This window comes from Mesoplodon densirostris, chromosome 13 (genome assembly GCF_025265405.1).
Source record: "Mesoplodon densirostris isolate mMesDen1 chromosome 13, mMesDen1 primary haplotype, whole genome shotgun sequence".
NCBI classification, from domain to species: domain Eukaryota; kingdom Metazoa; phylum Chordata; class Mammalia; order Artiodactyla; family Ziphiidae; genus Mesoplodon; species Mesoplodon densirostris.
The window spans coordinates 3,965,531-3,987,502 of record NC_082673.1 but is presented as its reverse complement, the minus strand read 5'-3'; the positions used below and the strand labels follow the sequence as shown (position 1 = coordinate 3,987,502).

Sequence of the window (21,972 nt, the reverse complement as noted above, 5' to 3'; positions counted from 1 at the left end):
TTCTATATTCAAATCTGTCTCTTCAAATCTTTTGTCCATTTTTAAACTGCTTTGTCTTTTTATTGTTAAATTGTAAGAGTTCTTTATATAGTCTTGATACTGGACCATTATCAGGTACGTGATTTGCAAATATTTTGTCCCAGGTTGTCCTTTCACTTTCTGGATAATGTCTTTTGATACACAAAAGTTTTTAATTTTGATAAAGTCCAATTCATCTATTTTTTCTTGTTGCTTGTGCTTTTGATGTCATATCTAAGAAACCATTGCCTATTCTAAGATCATATAGATTTACCCCTATATTTCCTTCTACAAGTTGTATAATTTTAGGTCTCTTGCTTCAATCTTTGGTCCATTTTGAGTTAATTTTTGTATATGGTGTGAGGTAAGGATTCAACTTCATTCCTTTGCATGTAGATAACCTCTTGTCCCAGCACCATTTGTTGAAAAGACTATTCTTTCCTCATTGAATGGTCTTGGCACTCTTGTCAAAAAGTCATTTGGTGGGCTTCCCTGGTGGCGCAGTGGTTAAGAGTCTGCCTGCCAATTCAGGGGACACGGGTTCGAGCCCTGGTCTGGGAGGATCCCACGTGCTGCGGAGCAACTAGGCCCGTGAGCCACAACTACTGAGCCTGTGTGTCTGGAGCCTGTGCTCCACAACAGGAGAAGCCGCGATAGTGAGAGGCCCGCGCACCGTGATGGGGGGTGGCCCCCGCTTGCCGCAACTAGAGAAGGCCCCCACGTAGAAACGAAGACCCAACGTGGCCAAAAATAAATAAATAGATAAATATTTTTTAAAAATAGTCAATTGGCAATAGATGTAGGGGTTTATTTCTGGCCTTTTAATTCTACTCCATTGATCTATAGGTCTATCCTCATGCCAGTACCAGACTATAGTCTTGTACAGTAGGCCCTCTGTATCCTTGGGTTTCACACCCACGGATTCCATCAACCACAGAACGAAAATATTAAAAGAAAAAAATTCCAGCAAGTTCCAAAAAGCAAAACTTGAATTTTGCCATGTGCTAGCAGCTATTTACATAGCATTTACTTTGTATTTATAACTATTTACATAACATTTACATTATATTAGTATTATAAGTAATCTAGATAGAGATCATTTAAAATATATGGGAGGATTTCATAGGTTATACACAAACACTATGTCATTTTATATAAGCGACTTGAGCATCTGCAGATTTTGGAATCCGAGGGAAGTCCTGGAACTAATCCCCCACGGATACTGAGAGACAACTGAACTCAGGAAATGTAATTCCTCCAACTTTGTTATTGTTCTTCAAGATTGTTTCAGCTATTTGGAACCTTGCTTTTCTATATACATATTAGAATAGAAGTGCATCATTAAAAAATATAAATCTTTCCAAAAGTAAGGTACAAATGTACTGTAATTCCACTTTGAATTCCTATTATTTTTAAAGTGGACAAAGCGATGTCCAGTATTACCCAAACATAGGCTTGAAAAGTACTCATGCAAGGAGATTTGCTGTCTTGTTTTGCTTCTTATGATGAGTGGTGGTGAACAAGTATCTGTTATCGCCTGTGTCCAATTTATTATGTAATTTTGAGTGTCTTACCTATCACATAATAAACAATGTTAAGTGAAATACATTTTTCAAAGGAACACAGAGATTGCAAGGGATGTAATAAAGGAGAGTTAAATTCTGGTTCTTGGCTTGACATCTGGTTTAGAATCAGACTTGAGATCTTGTCTCATCAGAGGGAGAGAGAATTCCAGGGGAAGTAGCAGGAAGTGGCAGGGTGAGGGGGGCAGCAGAGGCAGCCCAGGGTAATCTCATGAACTCCATAGATGCATGAAGGTCCCCGGGCCAAGTGGGCACCATGCAGAGTGCCTCAGCCCTCTTGTTGCTGCACCGCAGAGAAAGCTGCCTTCCCGGTGAGTCTGTGGGTTCACTGCCCAGGGCAGGGGTTACGACGAGAGTGGATGTGGATGCTTCCAGCCACAATCCATCTCCCACTCAGGCAAGGAGTCAGGGTGGAGGCCCCGCCTCTGTGCCTTCCCTGTGGCCCATGAGAGAGCCAAACCCTGTGGTGCTGGGGCTTTTAAACCAGTAAATGATTTCCGGAGGAGCACCAGAGAGAGAACTCCAACAGTGGCCAGGTAAGTACAAAGGCATCGGTCCCGTTCCCCGCCTTCCTCCACACTCCCCCAGCCCCAACACACACAGCAGGAGCTGGCCTTCGAGAGGGCGTATCTGTGAGACAACCAGGCCCGAGATAGGGTCCCTGCTTAAGCCCTCGGGGAGGAGCATGGAAGGGATAAGGTTTCAACTAAGAGTGAAGCTTTACAGTGAATTGACCTTTTACATTCTTCTTTCTCCAAATAAGTAAAACGGGTTAGATTTTAACAACTAAACGTAACTAGAAATAATAAACTCGTCCCAAGAATTCATTAAACAGCAAGTCAGAGAGAATTTAAGAGAGCATCATCGAAGCCATACTTGGAGAGAAACACCAAACTATTCTGCGTTTGTATCCCAGGGAAATGAGACTGGTCAGTTACCTGGTCACTATAGGCTCGGGCCACGGGGTTCGGTGCAGACGCTCTGCCGCAACCCACAAGGATACACCAGGTCCGAGGGACACAGATGTCCTCCTAATCCCATCACTCGGCTCAGCACGCTACAAGTACTCCTACCCCTTGCAATGACTCTGCAGGTAGTCTCTATTATCCACATTTTGTAGAAGAGGAAAAAGACGTTCTGAGCGGTTGGGTGACAGTGGTCTCCCTGGGCTGCGACCCACCTGTCCGCCTGGGCCCTGCCCACCACGGCAGCAGCTTGCCCTGACTCTCCTCAGAGCCCCTCACAAGCCCTCCGCACCGCCTCGGGCTGGTCCCTCCTCTGGGCCCCCTTTGCCCGGCTTCCCAGATGGGCTTCTCTGCTCCCAGCCTCTCCCGGAACGTCTCTCCCCACGGTTCCCCCCATCTTTAGGCTCTCAAGTCCCCAATAACCCAAGACCCTGACGCCAGCTCGTCTGACACGATCGTGGAGGGGGGCAGAGGAAACACTTCTCCGGGAGCCCCCGAACCAAGAAAACAGGCTGGAGCGCGGCCCCAGGGAGGAAGCGGGGCGGGTCGGCCGGAGAGGATGTTGACCCCAACGGGTCAGACGCGAGGAGGGGCCCTCTGGGCAGAGGGAAGTGAGAACGGGGACTGCCTGGAAGAGATTGTTCACGCTTTCAAGCCGGGCCAAGCGAGATGAGTAATGCCAGAGGCTGGCGGCCCGGAGGCTCCCCTCGAGAAGCAGGGGCCGTGCACCCCACTGGGTCTGGGGGTGGAGGGGCGGGCAAGCCACGCAGTGATCCAGCGCAGGGGACCGCTGGGGACAGCCTTCGGGTTCTCCTGAGTGGCGTGAGTGGCACCGGATGCGGGGCCCACTTGGGAGGCTCCCTTTCTCTGGCCCTTAGACGTCTCAGCCCTTAGTAATGAACCCCAGAGTGAGGCGTGGCGCCGGCCACTGGGGGTCGGGGATGGGGGATGCTCCTGTCCGGGGATGCGTGGATCGTGGCCTCTGGCTTTGAAGGTCCTTGGGTGGCTGTCTGTCTCTGCAGGGGTGCACCTCTCAGGTCTCTGGGGCAGTATTTTTGGAGACTGTGACACGTCTCTGGAGAAGGAGGATTGGAGAGAACCCACGTTTCCATGTCCCTGCAGGGCTCTCCTCCCTCCTGGGAAACTCTGCGGAAGCGACAGCCTTTCCGAACCTGCCGTTAGACCTCAGGTCAGTAGCGCCCATCTTGACACAGGGCATCATCCTTATGCCTGTACAGCAGTCTCAAGGAACGTGGGCAGAGTTGCTCAATATTAGGAATAAAAGGATCTCTCTGGAGGTCAAGGGTGGGAAGTCAGGCCCCTTCTGGGCTGAGCAGAACCCTAACCAAAGCCTGAGGCTTTGCCTCAACTATCAATATGGAGCTGATAGGAGGGGGGAAAATAGTTTTGTTAATAATGATTTTTCAGGTTTAGCACCTAGTGATCAAGAACAATTATTTCAAACAGGAAGTTCTCAAAAGCAGGACACTGCTCACAACACTTATCTGTAAACCCGTCCCTGATGACAAAATTGATAAGAGACCTCCTTTGCTTGGCCTTGAGCTGTTGTTGCTGTCAGCAACATGTCTGAGCTCTGGATCTTTTGCCCCTAAACTCAACACATCCAGCCCCAGGTTTCCAGGGGGAGGTGGAAAACTTGCTTCTATCACTAGGAATTGCTGCCACGTCTTCCTAAGTCTGCTCCAGTCTGAGCGGGGGTTTTCCTGTTTCACCATCGCTCCATTTTGCATTTCAATGGCAAGCTCCTTGCCTTCTGTTCTAACTTCCCTCCTTTATACCCCGGATGACATGACTAAATCCACTCCCACCAGCTGGCTGGGGCTCAGGAACTCTGCACTGAGAGGGTTCAGCCCTCCCTCCTCCGCTCCCCCTGCGGGGTTCCAGTGACCATGCGGGGTCCGGCCCAGGTCCCCTGGCTGCACAGCCCCGGCGCCCTTCACCTCCCCGCTCCAGCAGCCCCATCTGGCTCACTAGCAGCACCCTGACCCATATCCTATAGCATCTTGGAAGTCCCTTCTGATTCCCCTAGCATTCTGGCTTCTCCTTCGTGTTTTTTTTATTCTTTTCTTTTTTGCTTTTTTTTTTTCCCCAAGCCTAACAGCTCTCTCCAGACCTCATTTCCTCCATACCCATCTCCATTAAACCTTCCAGCCAAAATCTGACCAAGACTCCCTGGCCATCTTGTCTGTCTTCCCCACGGCTTCCAAAAGCCCAGCTTTGAAAGCATCCTCCTGTTGCATTTCTCTGTGTCTACACTGGAGCTCTGTGCACGCAGCCCTGAAGATGGAACCCAGTCTGTGGAACCCCATCCCATCTGGGCCTTCAACAGTGCACGGAGGCTCTCTGCCTGGAGCTGCTCTTCTCAAATCCAGGGCTCCACCCTTCGCCGCACCCCTACCATCCTCTCAGGTCTCGACTCCACCCTGATTTTACAAAAAAAAACAGAAGTCACCTCCCCGAGTTTCCTCACCCTCTCATCCCCACCTCCCCCAACCTGGACTCAGAAATACCTTCTCCACCCCGACCCACCTTCCCCACTTGGCTGCCTCTTCCTGCAAGGCCTCAGGTAAACATCAGCTCTTCCCTGGGGCCTCTGCATCCATAGGAAGTGCTCAGTGCAGGTCAGCTATTATTTTTTTTAATCCATGCCCCTTCACACAGCGTCCATCACTCTGCTTTCTGCCATAACAATACTTTATTGCACTGACCACACATTATCAATTCTTTATCTACATGCCTTTCCCACATATAAAACCACAAGCTCCTTGAGAACAGGAAATGTAGCTTTGTTCATCTTTGGAAACAGTCGGGGTGCCTGGCCTTTAATAGATGCTCAATAAACATTCAATGAAATAAATACATAAATAACTGACTTCTCGGGTAGCTCTGATGTCAGTATTTTCATCTATTTCCTAGCCATGATCAGAATCACCTCAAAAGATTTAGAAATTGTAAACACCCTGACTGCAGGCCAAACCAATTTGGTTAGAATCTCTTAGGGGGAGATCAAGCCTCAGTCTTCCTTCTGAAAGACTGACTGTACAGTGCAGCTCGCTTTGGTAATCACTGGCTTGTGGAAGGCAGTGGACTCAGAAGGTTTAGAAGGTATGGAATTCTCATGTTGTACTACAGGAAATGCCTGACTGTAATCTAGTAAGAAACAAGCAAACAAGAAATTGATTCGTGCAGTGTTAAACAATGATGAAGTTGGGGTGAGATCAGTGGAAATGCCCAGTGGGTGGGGGAATGATTCCAACACCAGGGCTGTGCCAGCTCAAGTCCGTCAGGTTCGCAGCCTTGGCAGTCCAGATACTCCCTGTTCATTGCCCTGGTGCCTTCAGGCAGCATCATGTTTCCCCAGTGCTATCACACCTGTGCTTCTAAGTCGACCATTTACAGGACTTAGAGACAAGCAAGATAACCACAGCGAGCTGTAAGGGGCAGGCTGTGTGGGGAGGCAAAGAGCAGGGCAGATGTGGCCACTAGGCAAAAACGAGCCAGAACTGTCCAGTGGCTCTTCTGAAATGACTCTGTGTTTGCTCCTGAACTTGACATGTTGTAAGTCGTGAACGGTCCCTAAGAAGTCAGTGTGGATAAGGGATCTAGGACCGGACACTCCAAGCGGGGTGTGTCGGCCTTGTCTGGGGATTTGTTAGAGACGCAGTCTCGGCCCTCCTCAGTCAGAATTTGCATTTTATTGACCGAGAGGCAAGCGCACTCACGTTTGAGAAGCTCTGCTCTAGACCAGACCGGATGCAGACGAGGCGCCCTGGCCTGTGACTCTGCATTGCTAACAAGCTCTGAGGCGAGGCACGTGCTGCTGCTGCTGCCCTGGGCTCCCCACATTCGGTACTTCCCTCTGACAAGCAGAGGAGTGGGCCGTCCTATCTTCAGCCTGCCTTCCCCCGGGGTATGTGTTAGGAATCCCTGGGTTCCAAGTGAGAAGAAAAGCAACACCAAGGGGCTTAAACAGTAAACGACTCGCATCCGCTCACGTAACTGAAGAGTTCACAGGTCTGGCTCACTCTCTCCCGGGAGCCTGGACACTCAGGCTCAGTGCTGTCGCCTGGAACGTGGGTTCCCTGGTGGCCCTGCTCTATCCCCATGGCGATGGCTTCGCCTGCACTCCACCGGGTGTCTCCCTCCGCAGCATGAGCGGGATCCCGGAGGTTGAGAACGGTAGCAGCTAGCTGAGATGCCTTCCTGCCATCCGTTACATTTCACACACACAGTATGGCAGTCAGTTTTATCCACTTCAGTCTGAAGTGCTGTGCTGAACTCCCTTCTGCGGAGCTGATTCTAGGAAAGCCTAGACTTTTCTACCCCAGGAGACGTGGGCGCCGCCCCCTCCCCATGGCAGCATCCACAGGCCCTCTGACCTCTAGTTCTGTAATCAGGTCTGGCCAAGGAGAGGTACTATCCGGAAGTCGGGAGAGCAACGGGATTTTTTCCCAGGATCTATTTTCTGGCCCCATCCCGCTGGGCTCTAACTGGCCTAGCTTCATTCCTCTTCCCCAAGCCAGACCGCTGGCTGGCAGGACCCCTAAGGCTACCATTACCCTGGGCTCCAGTAACTGCCTCTCCCTCTTCCCAGGCACAGCTGATGGATGACGCTCTGAGCTACTGCCCGACTTAGGAAGCTGCCAGCGTCTCTGCGGAGTCCCCTATATAAACGCTCTGTTTTCTCCTTGATCTTTCTCCATTCAGCATTTGAATTATGCCATCTGTCTCCTGAGGGACCCCGACTGACACAGACGCAACTTAATTGTGCGGAAGAATATAAAACCTCCATATACGGAGAATCTTTTTAAGCTTCGTTTACAAATGTACAGGCGTCAATAACCAAAAAGTCTAGGACCAGTGATTTGAAATTCAGAAGATACACAATAAATGTTAAATGTTTAAAACCAACTGGGATGAGATGACTTTCGAAGAAAAAAGTGCTTTCTACCCCGGTTCATTAATTTTTCACTTTATAAAAATAATCACACTTTCAGGTCAGAATAAGGTGCATATACAGAAAATGGGGGAAGGTGGGCTGTACGTACACTGAAGAAGAGCACGTCTTGCGCCGCCTCCTTTGAGGTGGTAACAGTGTTAACCCTTGTTCCTACCGGAACGTTCATCCTGAGGAAGATAGGAAAGTTTCATGGACTGTGACGGCTGTAGTTCACGGTGACGGCAACGGAACTCCGAGGACAGAGCCCAGGCCCTCAAGCCAGCACCGCAGCTGAGCGCTCCGCGGGGATTCTGCGGGCAGCGCCTCGGGCGGGGGCGGGGGCGGCGGCGGCGGCATCCGGAGCCCATCGCGCCGCAGTTCGTGTGCGGGACGCTGGGGGGCGTCAGGAGGCCCCCGGCACCGCGGGGCGCGCGGGCTGCGGGGCGCGCGGGCTCCGGGCCCCGCCGCGGGTGCAGGGGCTCGGCGGCTGGACGGTCCCCGGGCAGCGGCGCGGCGAAGAAGGCGGGGTCGAGCTCCACGCCGTCCAGCGGGGACGTGTCGGGCGTGGGCAGCGGGTAGCCGTCGAGCGGGGGCGCGCCCAGAGCCTGGCAGAGACGGGGGGATCGGTCCCGTCGCCCGGCCGGTCCTGCAGGGCCCAGCGCAGCGCCGCCTCCTCCAGGAAGGCCGCCCCTCCGCCCGCGCCCGCCTAGCTGCGGAACGAGTCGCTCCCGGACCCTCAGAGCGCGGGCCTCCCTTGAGCCGGCAGGAGGCAGGCAAAGCGGCGCTCCGCACACGCCATCATCCGAGTGAAGACCGTGTGGAGGTTAATATTAACGATTTTGCCTGACCAGGAACACCAGGACTCCGCCAGCCAGTGTGTGCTGCGGCCGATTTCACCCACCGCGACCGAATCGGCTTCACGGGACGCGGGCTCAGTACGGAGATACTAGGGTCCTGGAAGGGCCAACGAAGCCCCCCCGGCAGGCCAACCCCTGCCCCAGAAAGGCGGGCAACTTAGGGACGGTGACCAGGAGCGAGGACCGCCGGCGGGGTTTTCTATCCACCGCTGGGCTGCCAGCACCCCTGGGATCCGATACGGAAAGAACCGGTCCTGTTAAAGATTGCACCTGGGACGCGCACAGTTTCTACCTCTTTCGTCTCGGGTGAGATGTGCTCTCCCACCGGCCAGGTCCGCTCTATTTTAAATGCAGGTCCTCTCCGTTCATGTTCACAAACTCAGTCTTTGCATGAGTGTGAGGGAGCCTTAGGACTGTAATTGTACATGAAAGGATTAGCCAACATACAAACTTACATGGGACTGGAGACGGGACAAGTGGGCCTGACACCGCAGAAGAGCGGAGAAGACCATCAACCAGGTAAACAGAGGCTCAGCTTCTAGGAGCACAGGAACACCATACATAAATAAATCTGAAAAGGCAAGCTGCAGACTAGTAGGGAAATGTGATCCCACTTAGTGGGGGTGGAGGGGAGAGGAAACCCTGCGAGTCTTTATGATTGTGTATGCAGAGAAAACGAGTGCAAGGGAAAACAGGACTGGGAAGCGGTCACTAGTTTTCCCTTGATGTTCTGCTTAAATTTTTTTATGAAACAAAGAGGAAATTAAAATTTTTAATGACGCTATTTACGCAGGAGACAAATGATTTTGCATCGGTAAGATGAAAATAAAGCCTGGCCATTTTATTCCTTCTTTAAAAAAGAAAAGAAAAGCCAACTCTCCCTCAACTTCGGAAGACTGAAAGCAGAATGAGCTTGAACCCCTCACAACTAGAGGCCACGTCTCCTGGCTTTTCAAACACCAACTTCAGCATCGAAAACAGACCTCAAGACAGAAGCCTGTATCACTTGAAATTTAAAGCTTTGCACGTTTTTCTGAAAGGTACTGTTGAATGCATTTCCAGCTTTGTTAATGATCGGCAGTCTTATCTAAGTCTCTAAATTTCTTCCCTGAAAAAATAAAGAAGGAATCAGCTCCCTGTTTGAAAACTTGGAATAAAAGCGTTCGAGTTTTCTTTTGTACAGAACCTTGCCTGATTAGAGGACACCTTTAAAACCTTTCCCAAGACCGCAAAATTTTGTATTCTTTCTCATGTACACCTGGAGATGGTGAACAGTTTGATCTTGGGCCTAATTTCATCTCGCGCCTCCAAGACGATTCTGCACCTGCCAGTTGTTTCCCTACGTGTAAAATTCGCGGCACAAGCGAGTTCTCAGAGGTAGAGCCACGGACCCAAGCGGTGGTCAACCCACGCGGATTTCTCCGAGCCCGGCCTTTCCCCCGCAGAAGCCGCCTCCCCTCGCTCCCTCCTGCGTTCCCGGCGCCTCCCCGGGCGGCCGGCGCAGCTCCGTGCCCTGCGGGCCCGGGTCCCCACGCCAGCAGCCCGCGCTCCGCCTTAGCCACACCTCGAAGATGCCGGATGGAGACTCGCCCTCAGCTCGGCCCGAGGCCCCAGGACCGCGTCCCGCCGCCCGCCGCCGCCTCGCCCCTCACCTTCACGTCCCCGAGGAGTCTCAGCCTGGTGGTCACGGCGGGCAGCGCGCTCCGGGGCTGGCTCTGCTCGTCCCTGGCGTACCCCGCTTCCGGGCTGCTCATGGCGCTCCAGCCCTACCCGGCGCCCCGGGACCCTCCACCGGACACGCCGCCTCCCCCCGCGACCGACGGGACGGGGTGGGGAGGGAGATGCCCCGCGGGCCGCTCGCTCCCCGCGGCCGGACCCTGTCCCTCGGCCCCAGCCCGCGGCGAAGCCAGCGCCCCCGCCGGCTCAGTGACACCGCGGATGCCCCCGGGCCTGGGGGCCTTTATCGCACAGACGTGGCCCTTCGAGAAGCCCTGCTCCCGCCGCCGGCTGCACCCGCGAGGCCGAGAACCCGGGCGCCGGGCGCCGCGCCGCGCGGCCACAGCTCACTAGGGCGCGGCGCAAGGTTACGGGTTTACTTTCTCCCCGGCAGAAGGTCACAGGCCGAGACCCAAATGCCCTCCCCGCCTCGGAGGAGAGTCAGTCCTGGACGTCACGTTTGGAACTTCTGAGGTCCCCGCGCGGCAGGCCATCTCCTGAACTATACAAAAGGGAAACCCTTCGAGCCCGATTCGCCCCGGGCCGCGCACACCGGCGCTGGGCGGGCACCGGGGCGCAAAGTCACGGGCGCGAAACGCCTCGAAGCGAGCGCACGACGTCGCGGTCTTTCTGTCCCAGTCACCAGGGTGGCCGTACTCTCCTCCACCCGCACCAAACCTAAGAGCTTTTTACCTTCTAAGTTGCAAGTCACTGCAGAGTCTGGTTGACATCCTCCCCTGAATTAGTAGCAGCCGGAGCGCGGTTCCCGGAGAGGGGAGCGCGGCGCCCTCGGCTTCCAGCGCCTTCTGGGCCCGGAGACGCCCGCGCGGGAGGGACTCGTCGCCGCCTCCCGGGACCTGGACCCGCGCGCGGCGGAGGGTGGAGGTGGGCGTGGAAACCGACAGCCGAGTTTAGCGTTTGCCCCTTGACACGATCTTATTTTTTCTTTGTGTAAAGGTTTAGGGACACTACTTCTCTTTCCTAATGGGTGTAAGAGGAGACCGAGCCTAAAAATCACAACCACGGTGGGACGCAGTCCGGATTGTCTGGGATTGATTGAAATGCCGTGAAGCGGATGCTGTTCCTTGTAATAACACGTGCATCACTCTTCCATCTGCTCCCTTCACCCGCCACACCCAGAAAATTTATCCCAAAATATCCACCTCCGCCGGAGAGAGGGGAGCTCCTGGGAAAGATGGGGGCACCGGTATCCTCACATTTCACAGTGGGGAGTCAAGGCTTCCAGCCTTAGCGATGAAACAAGAAAAAGGGTGTGTTATCCCAGTACTGTAGAAGGCAGCGGTAATCAATAGAAGAAATGGACGTAAGGCTGTAACTAGCATTACGTTCGAAGGAACGCAGGACGTACTTGGCTATTATAGCAGGAAGTCAGTGTCTAATACTGATAAATATGGAATTAGCCTCGCAGGCATGTTAATTAATGAACTGCCAGAGGAACAGTTATTAGTGTAGGTAAAGCCCAGTTCGAGCAAAAGAGGGGCAGGGGGATTGACTAACACGTGGAAGGGGGGCTGGGGAGGGACGAGATCTTCCTACAGCTCTTAGTTTATATTACAAGCCCCTCTGGAACGTTGCTCTTGTTGTTGTGTTCTTTTTTTTTTTTTCTTTTTGTAAGCATGCACATCATTTTAAATTTTTAAATTATTTTAAACGAATAAATAAAACCATACACTTCCCATACCCACAGTCCTTTTACTGAAACAACGAACTTGTTTTTCTATTTTATTTCTCCCTCCTGTAGTCTCCCTTTGCAGTTTAATATTTTTTGGGGGGGTGTGCACCTACGATCCCAAGTATTGTTTTCAAACATCCAGATTTCTTAAAATAAGCAGAAGAATCCACTATGTAGGGAACACCTATAAAACTGTCTCTTCATTTCATGTCTGTGTCAGAATTTTCTTCTCTTCACCCCCTCCACCACTGCCCTGGGGAAATAACTTCTGAAGAGTGAGTGATTCAAAGTCCCGGGTATGAAGTTTCAACATTACTTGGAACTGCTGAAAGCCAGAATTTATTTCTTCATGTGCGGCCCTCCCCCATTCCATTCTGCTTATTCATCCTCAAGAATTCCAACCCTGTTCAGTCCTTAAAAAGTAAATGACATGGAAATGTGATTCAGGACTTGAGAAACTATGACTGGTGGGGAAAAGGGCTGGACTGAAATGTGAGTATTAGCAGACTTGACATTGAGCTCAGTATGTCCCAGTGAACTGTCCCTTTATAAAGACCTTGAGATTTTCATGCCAAATGGGAGTTCATGTGAATTGAGGCATTCTGTACAAAGCTCTTCTTCAAGTGACAATTATTTCTATTCTCATTTTATAATCAGAGAGGCTGAGCTGCCCAAAGCTTGGAGTGAAACACAGATGGTCTAGGTTTCCAGCTCATATGGGCAAACTTAAAAGACTGGGAAATGTTCCATCCACTAAGCAAAAGCACCAGGGAAAGCGAGTTACTGTTGTTTCTCTTTCCCAGTGGGATAACGAAATTAAATCCCCCAAGTCTGCTGGGAAAGACAGAGATACATAAAATCAAAAGGTCGAGAGGGGAGAGAGAAGAGAGCGCTTCCTGCGGCCCTGAAGCCATCCTTAAATACCATCTCATTCATCACTACAACGCGATCCAGTGAGGGAGACAAGGCTCTTATCATTCCCCCTACTTTTTACAGATGAGCAGACCAGAGACCAGAAAAGATTAGTGCCTTTTCCAAACTCACAATGATCTGTTGCTGAGCCAGGGGGTACTTCTGACTCAAAATGTAGAGTCTTCTCCTTCTGGAGCACTACCTCGTATCCAGTCATTCTCTGCCCTGCTCCAATAGCTTATGCTCTGTGTTGAGTCCGCTGTCCTGACACATATTCAAGAGGAAGGAGTTCTAGCCATTGGGGACTGTCTCAAATAGAAGAGCGACAAAGCAGGAACTCCCAGTTCCTTCGGAAAACTGAGGTTTTCAACTGAGGTACCAAGTCAGTTAGTCCATTTCTGAGCACTTACTGGGTGCCAGGTCAGGTGACACAAAGTGAAGAGACAGTCCTTGTCCCCTGGGGCACTCCTTGTGGCCACAGGGATCAGACAAACCAGAACACTGCTAACCATTCTTTTCCTTGCCTAACAAGAGATCAGGTATGTGCGAGGGCACTGCCCATGACCCTGTAGAAAACGGGGTCCACAGCAAGGCTACTGCAACTTACTGATACTCATCTGAATCTCCACACAGAGTGTAACTTCACAGATCATCTTTTTGAGCAACATCAGCTTGGGGAATACTTGTTATGATTTCGACCCTGACAAAGCGTTCGAGACTTTGGCTAAAGTGGAAAGAAGATCCTCAAAGCTAAACTGTCTTCAGCAAGAATAAGATTAATTTTTTTTTTTATTCAACCAAACTGTTGTTTGGACCTGAGCTTCAGAGAACGTTTACATTAAAGAACATTATTAATATAGTAGCAACAACTTCTTTAGCACTTGCTGTATACTAGTGCTAAGAAATTTTGTATTTTGCTAAGAAGTATTGTTTTATTATTTAAACACTATTTTGTACTGCCCTAAGAATTTTTAATATCCAGAATCTTGAATAAAGCTGGGAGAATTGCCAGTGGTGAGGGTTCAGTGTTTGTGTAAGGGGGACGGTGCAAATTGATTCACACGCAGCTGTCTAATGATTCAGGAGAAAGCACACAACTTTCTCACTAGAGGGAAGGTCGGGGTAGGTGTTACAGTGAAAAATTAAGGAGATGCAGCTTGATCCCAGGTCAGGGGACCCAAGGAATGTTCTTTAGGCCACAGGTTCATCCCCTGGAGGAATGAGCAGAATATTCCACATCCTACTCCACCTGGGTGGTCAGGGACACCAAAGCCACTTTTTCTCAGATGAGTGAATATTCAGGATTCAGAAGGAAGCACCTCGTAAGCAGGAAGAAAAAAATCTATGCTGAAATAATGGATGTAAAATCTCTCTCACCCAGCCAATGTTGTCAAAACAAATCAAAGGGGAATAGGAGGAAGGGAATGTTGAACATCTATTATGTGACCGGCACAGCTCTGAGTATTAAAAACAAAACGAAATGGGACATTTAAGAACGTCAGACAGCAATGATACCTTTTGGTTCATAGCACCCACTCCATTTTCTCTGAATTCCTTTTGCTTGTATGTGCTTTTCCTGACATCAGCATAAATGTACAGAAGAAGCTGAAGTCTTTTGCAGTGTGATTCAGATGAAAGGTGCAGTCATCTTCTGAGATAAGAATAAGAGGTAAAGGAAATAGTTTCAGTGGGATATTGTCTCGTAGCTGCTTGTATAAGGAGCTTACACGTTTATTTGTAGCTTATCAGACCTGCCCTGGTAGCTTTAATAGAGATCAGGCAGTATCTCGGTGGGAAAGAAAATACCGTCGTCTTTTTCTGGGTCCCTCAAAGGTGTGTAGACTCTCTGCTGGCACCCAATCTGGATATCTCAGCCCATGAAATGGTTGGATTCCTGCCTCATGACACACTTCTCAGGTACCTCCGAAGTAAAGATGGGGTGGGAGGGAGCAGGGGAAGCAGTGTATCCTTTATGTATTTGTGCCCAAAAGGAAACCATTAAAAATTGAGAGAAATTTAATCTTTTTAAAAGATCAGTCACCAGCTGGTACCTGTGGTCACTTCATCCACGTCTGCTTGAGGAGAGGAGTCTACGCATCTGGTGACACCACGGTCATCCAACCTGAGTCAAGTCTGACATTCTGTCCCTCACTTTAAAAACTATTGATATATTTGACAGGACCCAAAACTCTTTTCCTGATTTTTCCGCCAGTGCCCACGTTCCTATACTTCAAAATAAGAAAGGGTCATTTAGGGTAAAACCCATGTCAATAACCTGTTGCTAAGTTAACAAAGCTCCCCAGTACTTCCCGGTTTACAACAACTTTTTTTTTTTTTTTTAATCTCTCCCACCTGTGAATTGCCTGCGCTCGTCTGGGCATCTGTTCTTCTGGCCTCTCCTGCGTTCCAGTCGACAGGATGGTCGCAGGAGATGGGAGCCCTCCCTTCGCAGGCAGGCGAGTGGTCTCTGCACGTGGTCTCACCACCTTGGTAGCTGGACTTGCTATACAGTAGCTCAGGGCTCTTGGGAGTACAAGAAAGGGACTCTGCCTGGGCTTCCTGAGGGTTGGTCCTGGTTGCCTGCACAGCCTCACTTCGATTGCATTCTATTGGGTTAGCGTAGCAAGTCCAACCCAGATTAAGTGTGGGAGGAGTTGATACAAGGATGTAAATACCCAAGGTAGGGAGATAAGCCACCACCCACCACACTGCACAAAGGAAAAGACCGTATCTTCATCTGGCAGGGCATCACAGTTGCCTTTGTGAGAGGGACACAACCCTGCGTTCCTTGATTCAACTCAGTAACGTGAGAGGATTCTTGAGATGTCCCCTTGTGTTTTCAAATAAAGGGAAACTACCTTTTTGCTACAATGCTTGGGTGCCATGCTTCCCAACAAACCTTCTCCATCAGCGCTTCTAAACCTGAGGGCTTCGGATTCCTACAAACTTTGGATGAGTTATGAGGAATCATGAATTGCCTAAAACTATGTCTAAAATATTGCACATGTGCGTGTGTGTGCTCCCTGGGAGGGCATTCCTAGCTTTCCGAAGACTATCATCTAAGGCGAATTCAAATAAGCATGACAACTAAGAGTGCTTACAACTCAGGAGAGCTGCCCTGATTTCTACCTCCTGACATACTTCTAAAGTATCTCGGAAGTAGAGATGGGGGGAAAGCAATGGATCTTCTATGTATTTGTTTCCAAGGTAAACCAAAAATCATTCACTAGCTGGTACCTGAGGTCGCTTCACCTGAGTCCGCTTGAGGAAAAACAAGAGATGGACGACATGTCTCTGCCTCCAAGAATTATTGTGAGGACTAATTTCCCTCCACTGGGGGGTTAAAGGCATTGGAAATGCTGAACAATTTTAGCTCTTATTTTCCCTCGTTATTTGACAGGTCCCTGGTGAGCAGTTAAGAATGTAACGTCACAGGACTTCTTCCCCCAAGCACTTGCTTTTCTCCTTTCCGCTTTACCCTGTGTATCTTCTGAATTATTTTATTTTTGGCCGCACTGCACTGGCACTCAGAACTTCCCCGACCAGGTATCGAACCTGTGCCCCCTGCAGTGGAAGCGCGGAGTCTTCACCACTGGACCCCTGGGGAACTTCATATCTTCTTAACTTTCTGGAGGGGCAGCAGCAGAGGATACAACGGAGTCCCCTTGGGCCACAACCACGTATGCACTGAAGTGCCTGGTGTGATCTGAACTGGAGACACAGCCTTGAACCTGAGTGAGGGAGGTACCTCTGCTCACGTTACCCACCAGGAATGTAGGAAGCAGAACCTGTCTGGGGTCAGAGGAAGAGAGAGTGGAAAAGGCTAGGGTACCAGAGGCAAAGAAACTGGATTGGAGGATAGCCAGAACCTGGAGTGAACGTTTTCATTTCAAATGTTTAAGGTAACCTCTGTTACGCCTATCAAAATAGACTTACCTTTCCTCACCGAAACCTTCATCCTGAACGTTCCCAGCACCCCAGAACCCTTTGTAAAAAAAAAAAAAAAAAAAAAAAAAAACACGCCCTGCCATTCTTCAAGAGAATCCAGCCAACCATGTCAGCTCAGATAACCCTCAAGATAAATGCTTGAAGCCATCTTCCTTCCCCTTCCTTGTCTCTATAGCATTTATCAGCATGGAGAATGAGACAGCTTCTCACCACCAGAATGCAAGTTCTCCCAGTGCCCACGGGTACACCCTGCACAAATGTGAACGACTGTGTTGTCAGAACTTGCAACACCAGGCTTTCACCATGTGTACACGGCAGGTGAGGGCTCTGCGCCTCCTTGCCTCACTTGCAAAACGGGGAGAATTGCACCTAATCTCACAGGCTCGATCAGGCTCAAATTCAGTACCAAATGGCACTGATGAAACCCCTGGCCCAAGAAATGCCCATTACAGGTCGTCTGTACCCATCCATTTATGTCTCATCTGCAAAGTGTGATGGGAAGGGCCACAGCAATTAGCGCTGCAGCAGCGAGCAAGGCTGACCTGCTTCACAACCTGTGACTCAGTTTCTTCCCTGTAAGGGCAGGATAGTGATGCCCTAGGACTGCAGCTATAGCTGCATTTGTAAAGCACACTGCCTGCAAATCATCCCTGGATCCCCAGCCCCCACCGCCAAGCTTAAGAACTGCTGGTGCCAGGACCTGCAGTGGACCCTGTACGCAGTTTATAGCAAAATATCACATTGAAATGATAGCTGCTAAGTTTCATTAACAGTTGAGGTCACAATGCACATTTTATTTTGATTAGTTCCTGTGACTCCTTCAAATTATTTTAAACCCAGCAACACTACTTCCCAAGGTGTAGATGTGTGATGACTGGTGAGTTCAGTGTCGAGAGGGAGTTTGAAGACTCTTGGTGAAATACAGACAAGAAAAAAAGACAATCCAAAAGCTTCTTTAGTCAGATCTCAAGATTCAACAAGAAAACCGAAATTACCTGGATGTTCTCCTCTGATTTAGAAAATGATATACTAAAATTGAAAATATTTAGAGTGTTAACGATTTACTTTGTAGGAACCAGGATCACTTGAAATGCACAGCAGGCTCATTCTGTGAGGTTTTCTTTTCCCCTAGCAAAGACAATCTGGGACGCCCAAATGTTCATCTGAGGGCTTCTCCTTCAAGGCATTCAAGTCTACTCTTACAGGAGAATGAGAGGTTTACAGTGACTATATACTTAGTGTCATCATTAAAAATATTTCTAATTCTATTAAATACTTAACATTGATCACAAACATTGGGTTTTGTGACAGAGGCGCTAGCAGACTGAAAAAGTAGGATTCCAGATTTTATTTGTTTATTTATTTTTAAGATTGAAAGAACACACCCGGCATAAAATTTCTTAGATCAATAAAGCTTCGGGAAACGGAGCGAGTTGTTCCGGGACCCACTGAAAACTGGTGAACTTGAACTTGGAAATGGGGTTTTGACAACGCAACTGTGGGAAACAAGTGTCTGAACCAATCTTCAAACACCACCTCACATTTTTCTCTCCCCAAGTGTTCGAGTGGCAGACAAAATAAATTACCATAAATTATACGCCAAGGCAACTTCAAAACAACATGACACGACATGAGGCTGAGGATTTCCTTAGCTCCTCCAGGAAGTGTGTAACACTGTTTGTGCTTCTGGCCTGCAGGCTGGGTCGGAGGGGACCCGTCAGACGTCGGGGTAGTTGCAGTAATACACCGCGGAGCTGGCGTCGGACACCACCGAGGAGATGGCCCCGTGGCTGTCCGCCAGATTCACGCCGGAGTCGTGTCCCTGGTAGGGGAGCCCCATCTCGGGCTTGCACACAAAGTGCAGGTACTGTTCGAATTCCGTGCGGTCCACCTCCCCGAGGAGCTCGGCCGGCTGGCCGGGGTCCGCGCCGTCCCGGCAGGGAAGCGCCTCGGGCGGCGGCGACGGCTGCCCCGGGCCCGGCGGGGGCGGCTGCGGCGGCATCTGGAAGCCGCGCCCGCCGCCCGCCGCCGCCGCCGCCGCCGGCGAGCCCATCGCGCCGTAGTACATGTGCAGGGCGCTGGGGGGCGCCAGGAGGCCCGGCATCGCGGGGCCCGCGGGCTCCGGGCCGAGCCGGGCGTGCAGGGGCCCGGCGGCGGGCGGCTCCGGGGGCCCCGCGTAGTCCGCGGCCTGCGCGTAGCTGTAGGGCCCGGCGGCCGGACAGTCCCCGGGCAGCGGCGCGGCGAAGAAGGCGGGGTCGGGCTCCACGCCGTCCAGCGGGGACGTGTCTGGCGTGGGCAGCGGGTAGCCGTCGAGCGGGGGCGCGCCCAGAGCCTGGCAGTCGCGGTAGTGGCCGCCCATGTGCGGGGGCAGCAGCGGCGGGCCCGCGGGGAAGCCCTGCTCGGGGAAGGGCAGGCCCAGACCGTCCATGGCCACGCGGCCGCCCTCGGGGCCCAGCGCGGCCGCCGGCGGCTCGGCGAGGCCGTGAAGGAAGCCGCCCTCCACCCGCTTCAGCCGCTTCACCTGCTTGCGCCGCCGCGGCCGGTACTTGTAGTTCGGGTGGTCCTGCATGTGCTGCACGCGCAGCCGCTCGGCCTCCTCCACGAAGGGCCGCTTCTCCGCCAGCGTCAGCGCCTTCCAGGACTTGCCTGCGGGAGCGCGGGAGGTGGAGAGGCGCGCGGGCTTAGGGTCGGAGCCCCGCTCCCGGGCCCCAGCTGGACCCACCGCCCCCGCCTCCGACCTCGGATTGTGCAGCCCGGGCAGGGAGGGGAAGGGGTCCAGGTGAAGGTGAACGCTGGGCCTGCGGAGGCCGAGCACTCGGGGAAGACGCGAGGCCTCGGGTGCCTTCCTGTCGCCTCCTAGAAGCGGCTTCCCGCTCATCCGCTCGCGGTCGTCCGAGGAACCGAGAGCGTCCCCACCCGGGCGAGGAGTCGGGGGGACGGGCGCGACCAAGCCAGCTCCGCGCCAGGGTGCCCTCGCCGCCACTCCGACGCGCGGGGAAGCCGCCTCCCGGAGCCGCTGGACCCGCGCCCCGGCCACCCGGGGAAGCCGGGCGCCGAGGCCCAAAGCCGTTCGGAGACTCGGAGAGCGGGAAGCGGGAAGGGACCGAGGGCCCCAGGGAAGGACGTGGCGGCCGCGCACCCCCGGCCTCCTCCGGCGCGAGGCCCACACCCCGTGAGGCTCAAGGAAGCGGCTCCACGATTCGCACTCTCTGGGTCCCGGGCTCGGACTCACCCAGCATCTTGCTCAGCTCGGCGTTGTGCAGGTCCGGGTTCTGCTGCGCCAGGCGCTTGCGTTCGTCCTTCGCCCACACCATGAAGGCGTTCATCGGCCGCCGGATGCGAGACTCGCCCTTGGCTCGGCCCGCCGTCCCGGCCGGCGCCCCGCTGCTCGCCGCCGCCTCGCCCTTCATCTTCATGTCCCCGAGGGGACTCAGCGACTCGGCCCAGGGGCAGGGGCCCAGCCCGGCCATCACGGCGGGCAGCGCGCTCCGGGGCTGGCTCTGCTCGTCACTGGCGTACCCCGCATCCGGGCTGCTCATGGCGCTCCAGCCCTGACCCGCGCCCCGCGACCCTCCGCCGGACACGCCGCCTCCCCCGACCGGGGGGGAGGGAGGGGGTGGGGAGCGAGAGAGGGAGATGCCCCGCGGGCCGCTCGCGCCCCCCGGCCCGACCCCGCCGCCGGCGTCCCTGGCAGATCGCAGCCCCGGCGCAGCCAGCGTCCCTGCCGGCCCAGTGACACTGCGGGCGCCCTTAGGCCGCGGGGCCTTTTCTGCACAGACGTGGCCAATGGAGCGACGGGGGCGGGCCGGGCCGGCGTCGCTAGGCCCACGCCCAGCTCGCCGCCCAAGTCCCAAGTCCTAGCTCAACCCCACGCCCGCCCTTTCCCCTCCCCCGCCCCGACCCCGCGCCCAGGGCTACACCTGCCCCCGGGAAAACTGGCTGGAGCCGGGCTTAGGCGCCACGTCCTCTCCGACCCGGGAAGGGGGACTTCTGAAAAACTTTCCCGGGTGCTCATCGCACTGCTGCACAGAAGCACTTGGCCCCCGGCAGTTCGGATCAACACACGAAGCATCCACTAAACCAGGAGCTGAGGGTGTTTCAGCCGTGGGTGACCTAGCCTTCTTCCGAGAGACCTACGGACGCCTTCAAATTGAAAAATACTTTCTCTTCCCAAGGACTCAACGTGCTTGTTGTACTATATTCAAAATGCCATGTCCGAGGTAAATTCTACTTTCTAAAACAAGATTACAAACGTCATTCCGAAGAAATGAAAAACTTTACCCAAAAAGACGAACCGACCCTTGACAATTTGTACGTGAAATGTACAGTAAACTAAACAAAGTTTTCTCATATGTGTTCAGTAAAAGAGGCAAGGCTTAGTTTTGATTTCTAAAATGTGGTAAAGACAGCAGTGATATTTATCTAAATGCCTGCCGATTAGAGGAAAGAAAGCAACTCCTGAGGAGCGAAATAACTGTAGCTCGGAGGGTCAGCTTGAGGTGGTGACCCTCACAGATGACTGGGGGATTCCTCTATGTTTCTCTAGACTGCGATGAAAATCTGAATGACCGTTAAACTTCTGTGTCAATCTGAGAAACCTTCTGAGTGGGATTTGTAAACAAGCCCTTATCTTGCTCTTATATACAGCACACCATCCTTCCAAACGTCAGCAAACTAGTTTATCCTTATAACCCTATGAGGTAGAGGCTATTATATCTTACAGGAGAGGAAACTGAGGCACGGAGAGGTTAAGGACCTTGCCCAAGATCAGGGCAAGTAGAATTCATCTCCAGTAGTCTGCCCTCAGACTTGGAGCTCTTAACCTTTAAGCCAAGCTGTTGTATTCGTGTACTTGTTTGTGTATCGCGTTGTTTTCTACAGCAACGAACACGGCCATTCCTGCGTAATTAGATAACTTTGCAAAGAAACCAATATATCACTCTCTACAACAGACTTTGTTTACTGTGAAGGGGTGATGAAAATCTAGGGCTTACAGCCGGGATCTGGGAGGTAAGTGCTGCAGCTTCTAGTGTGATATTACAGCGACAAGTAATCTATCAAGTTCGCTTGTTAGTGGCATTCATAAAAACAAAGAAACAGAAACTTGGAAAACACTTGGCCTTCGGTTTCTCTGACTTTGCTATTTCTCCAAAGAACTTCTGCACACTTGTTTTAAGCCAGCTTGAACTCCGTGAGGATCTGTGACACTGGCTGCCCTCCCTAACCTTCAGCGGCCAGAAAGTGGTTCTAGTTCCTGGGTCGCTGAGTTTCAGACAAGAATTTAAAAAGTAATCTGCTTAAGGAAATAATAGAGAGGTGT

The 21,972-nt window shown here is 52.1% G+C and overlaps 1 protein-coding gene and 1 long non-coding RNA gene across 4 annotated transcripts in view; both read right to left on the bottom strand.

The window, feature by feature from the left end:
• The window catches only part of LOC132500987 (uncharacterized), a 68,793-nt gene extending 57,915 nt beyond the window's left edge, over window positions 1-10,878 (bottom strand). For all 3 annotated transcript variants that reach the window (XR_009534105.1, XR_009534106.1, XR_009534107.1), the window contains exon 1: window positions 10,793-10,878. This is a non-coding gene — a long non-coding RNA (uncharacterized LOC132500987). The remainder of the gene's footprint in view (window positions 1-10,792) is intronic.
• A 7,107-nt stretch (window positions 10,879-17,985) lies between these two features.
• On the bottom strand, window positions 17,986-20,390 carry SOX17 (SRY-box transcription factor 17). Its single transcript, XM_060115886.1, has 2 exons — window positions 19,885-20,390; window positions 17,986-19,298 (listed from the first exon to the last, which is right to left on the bottom strand). The coding sequence occupies exons 1-2, from the start codon at window positions 20,189-20,191 to the stop codon at window positions 18,370-18,372; spliced, it is 1,236 nt and encodes a 411-aa protein (XP_059971869.1). The 5' UTR covers window positions 20,192-20,390; the 3' UTR covers window positions 17,986-18,369.
• Window positions 20,391-21,972: the final 1,582 nt, after the last annotated feature.

Coding starts and splice junctions, on each gene's coding strand:
- SOX17 (XM_060115886.1), bottom strand. CDS start 20,191: ATGAGCAGCCCGGATGCGGGGTACGCCAGTGACGAGCAGAGCCAGCCC. Junction 19,299..19,884: donor CGAGCTGAGCAAGATGCTGG/GTGAGTCCGAGC, acceptor GCGCTCCCGCAG/GCAAGTCCTGGAAGGCGCTG.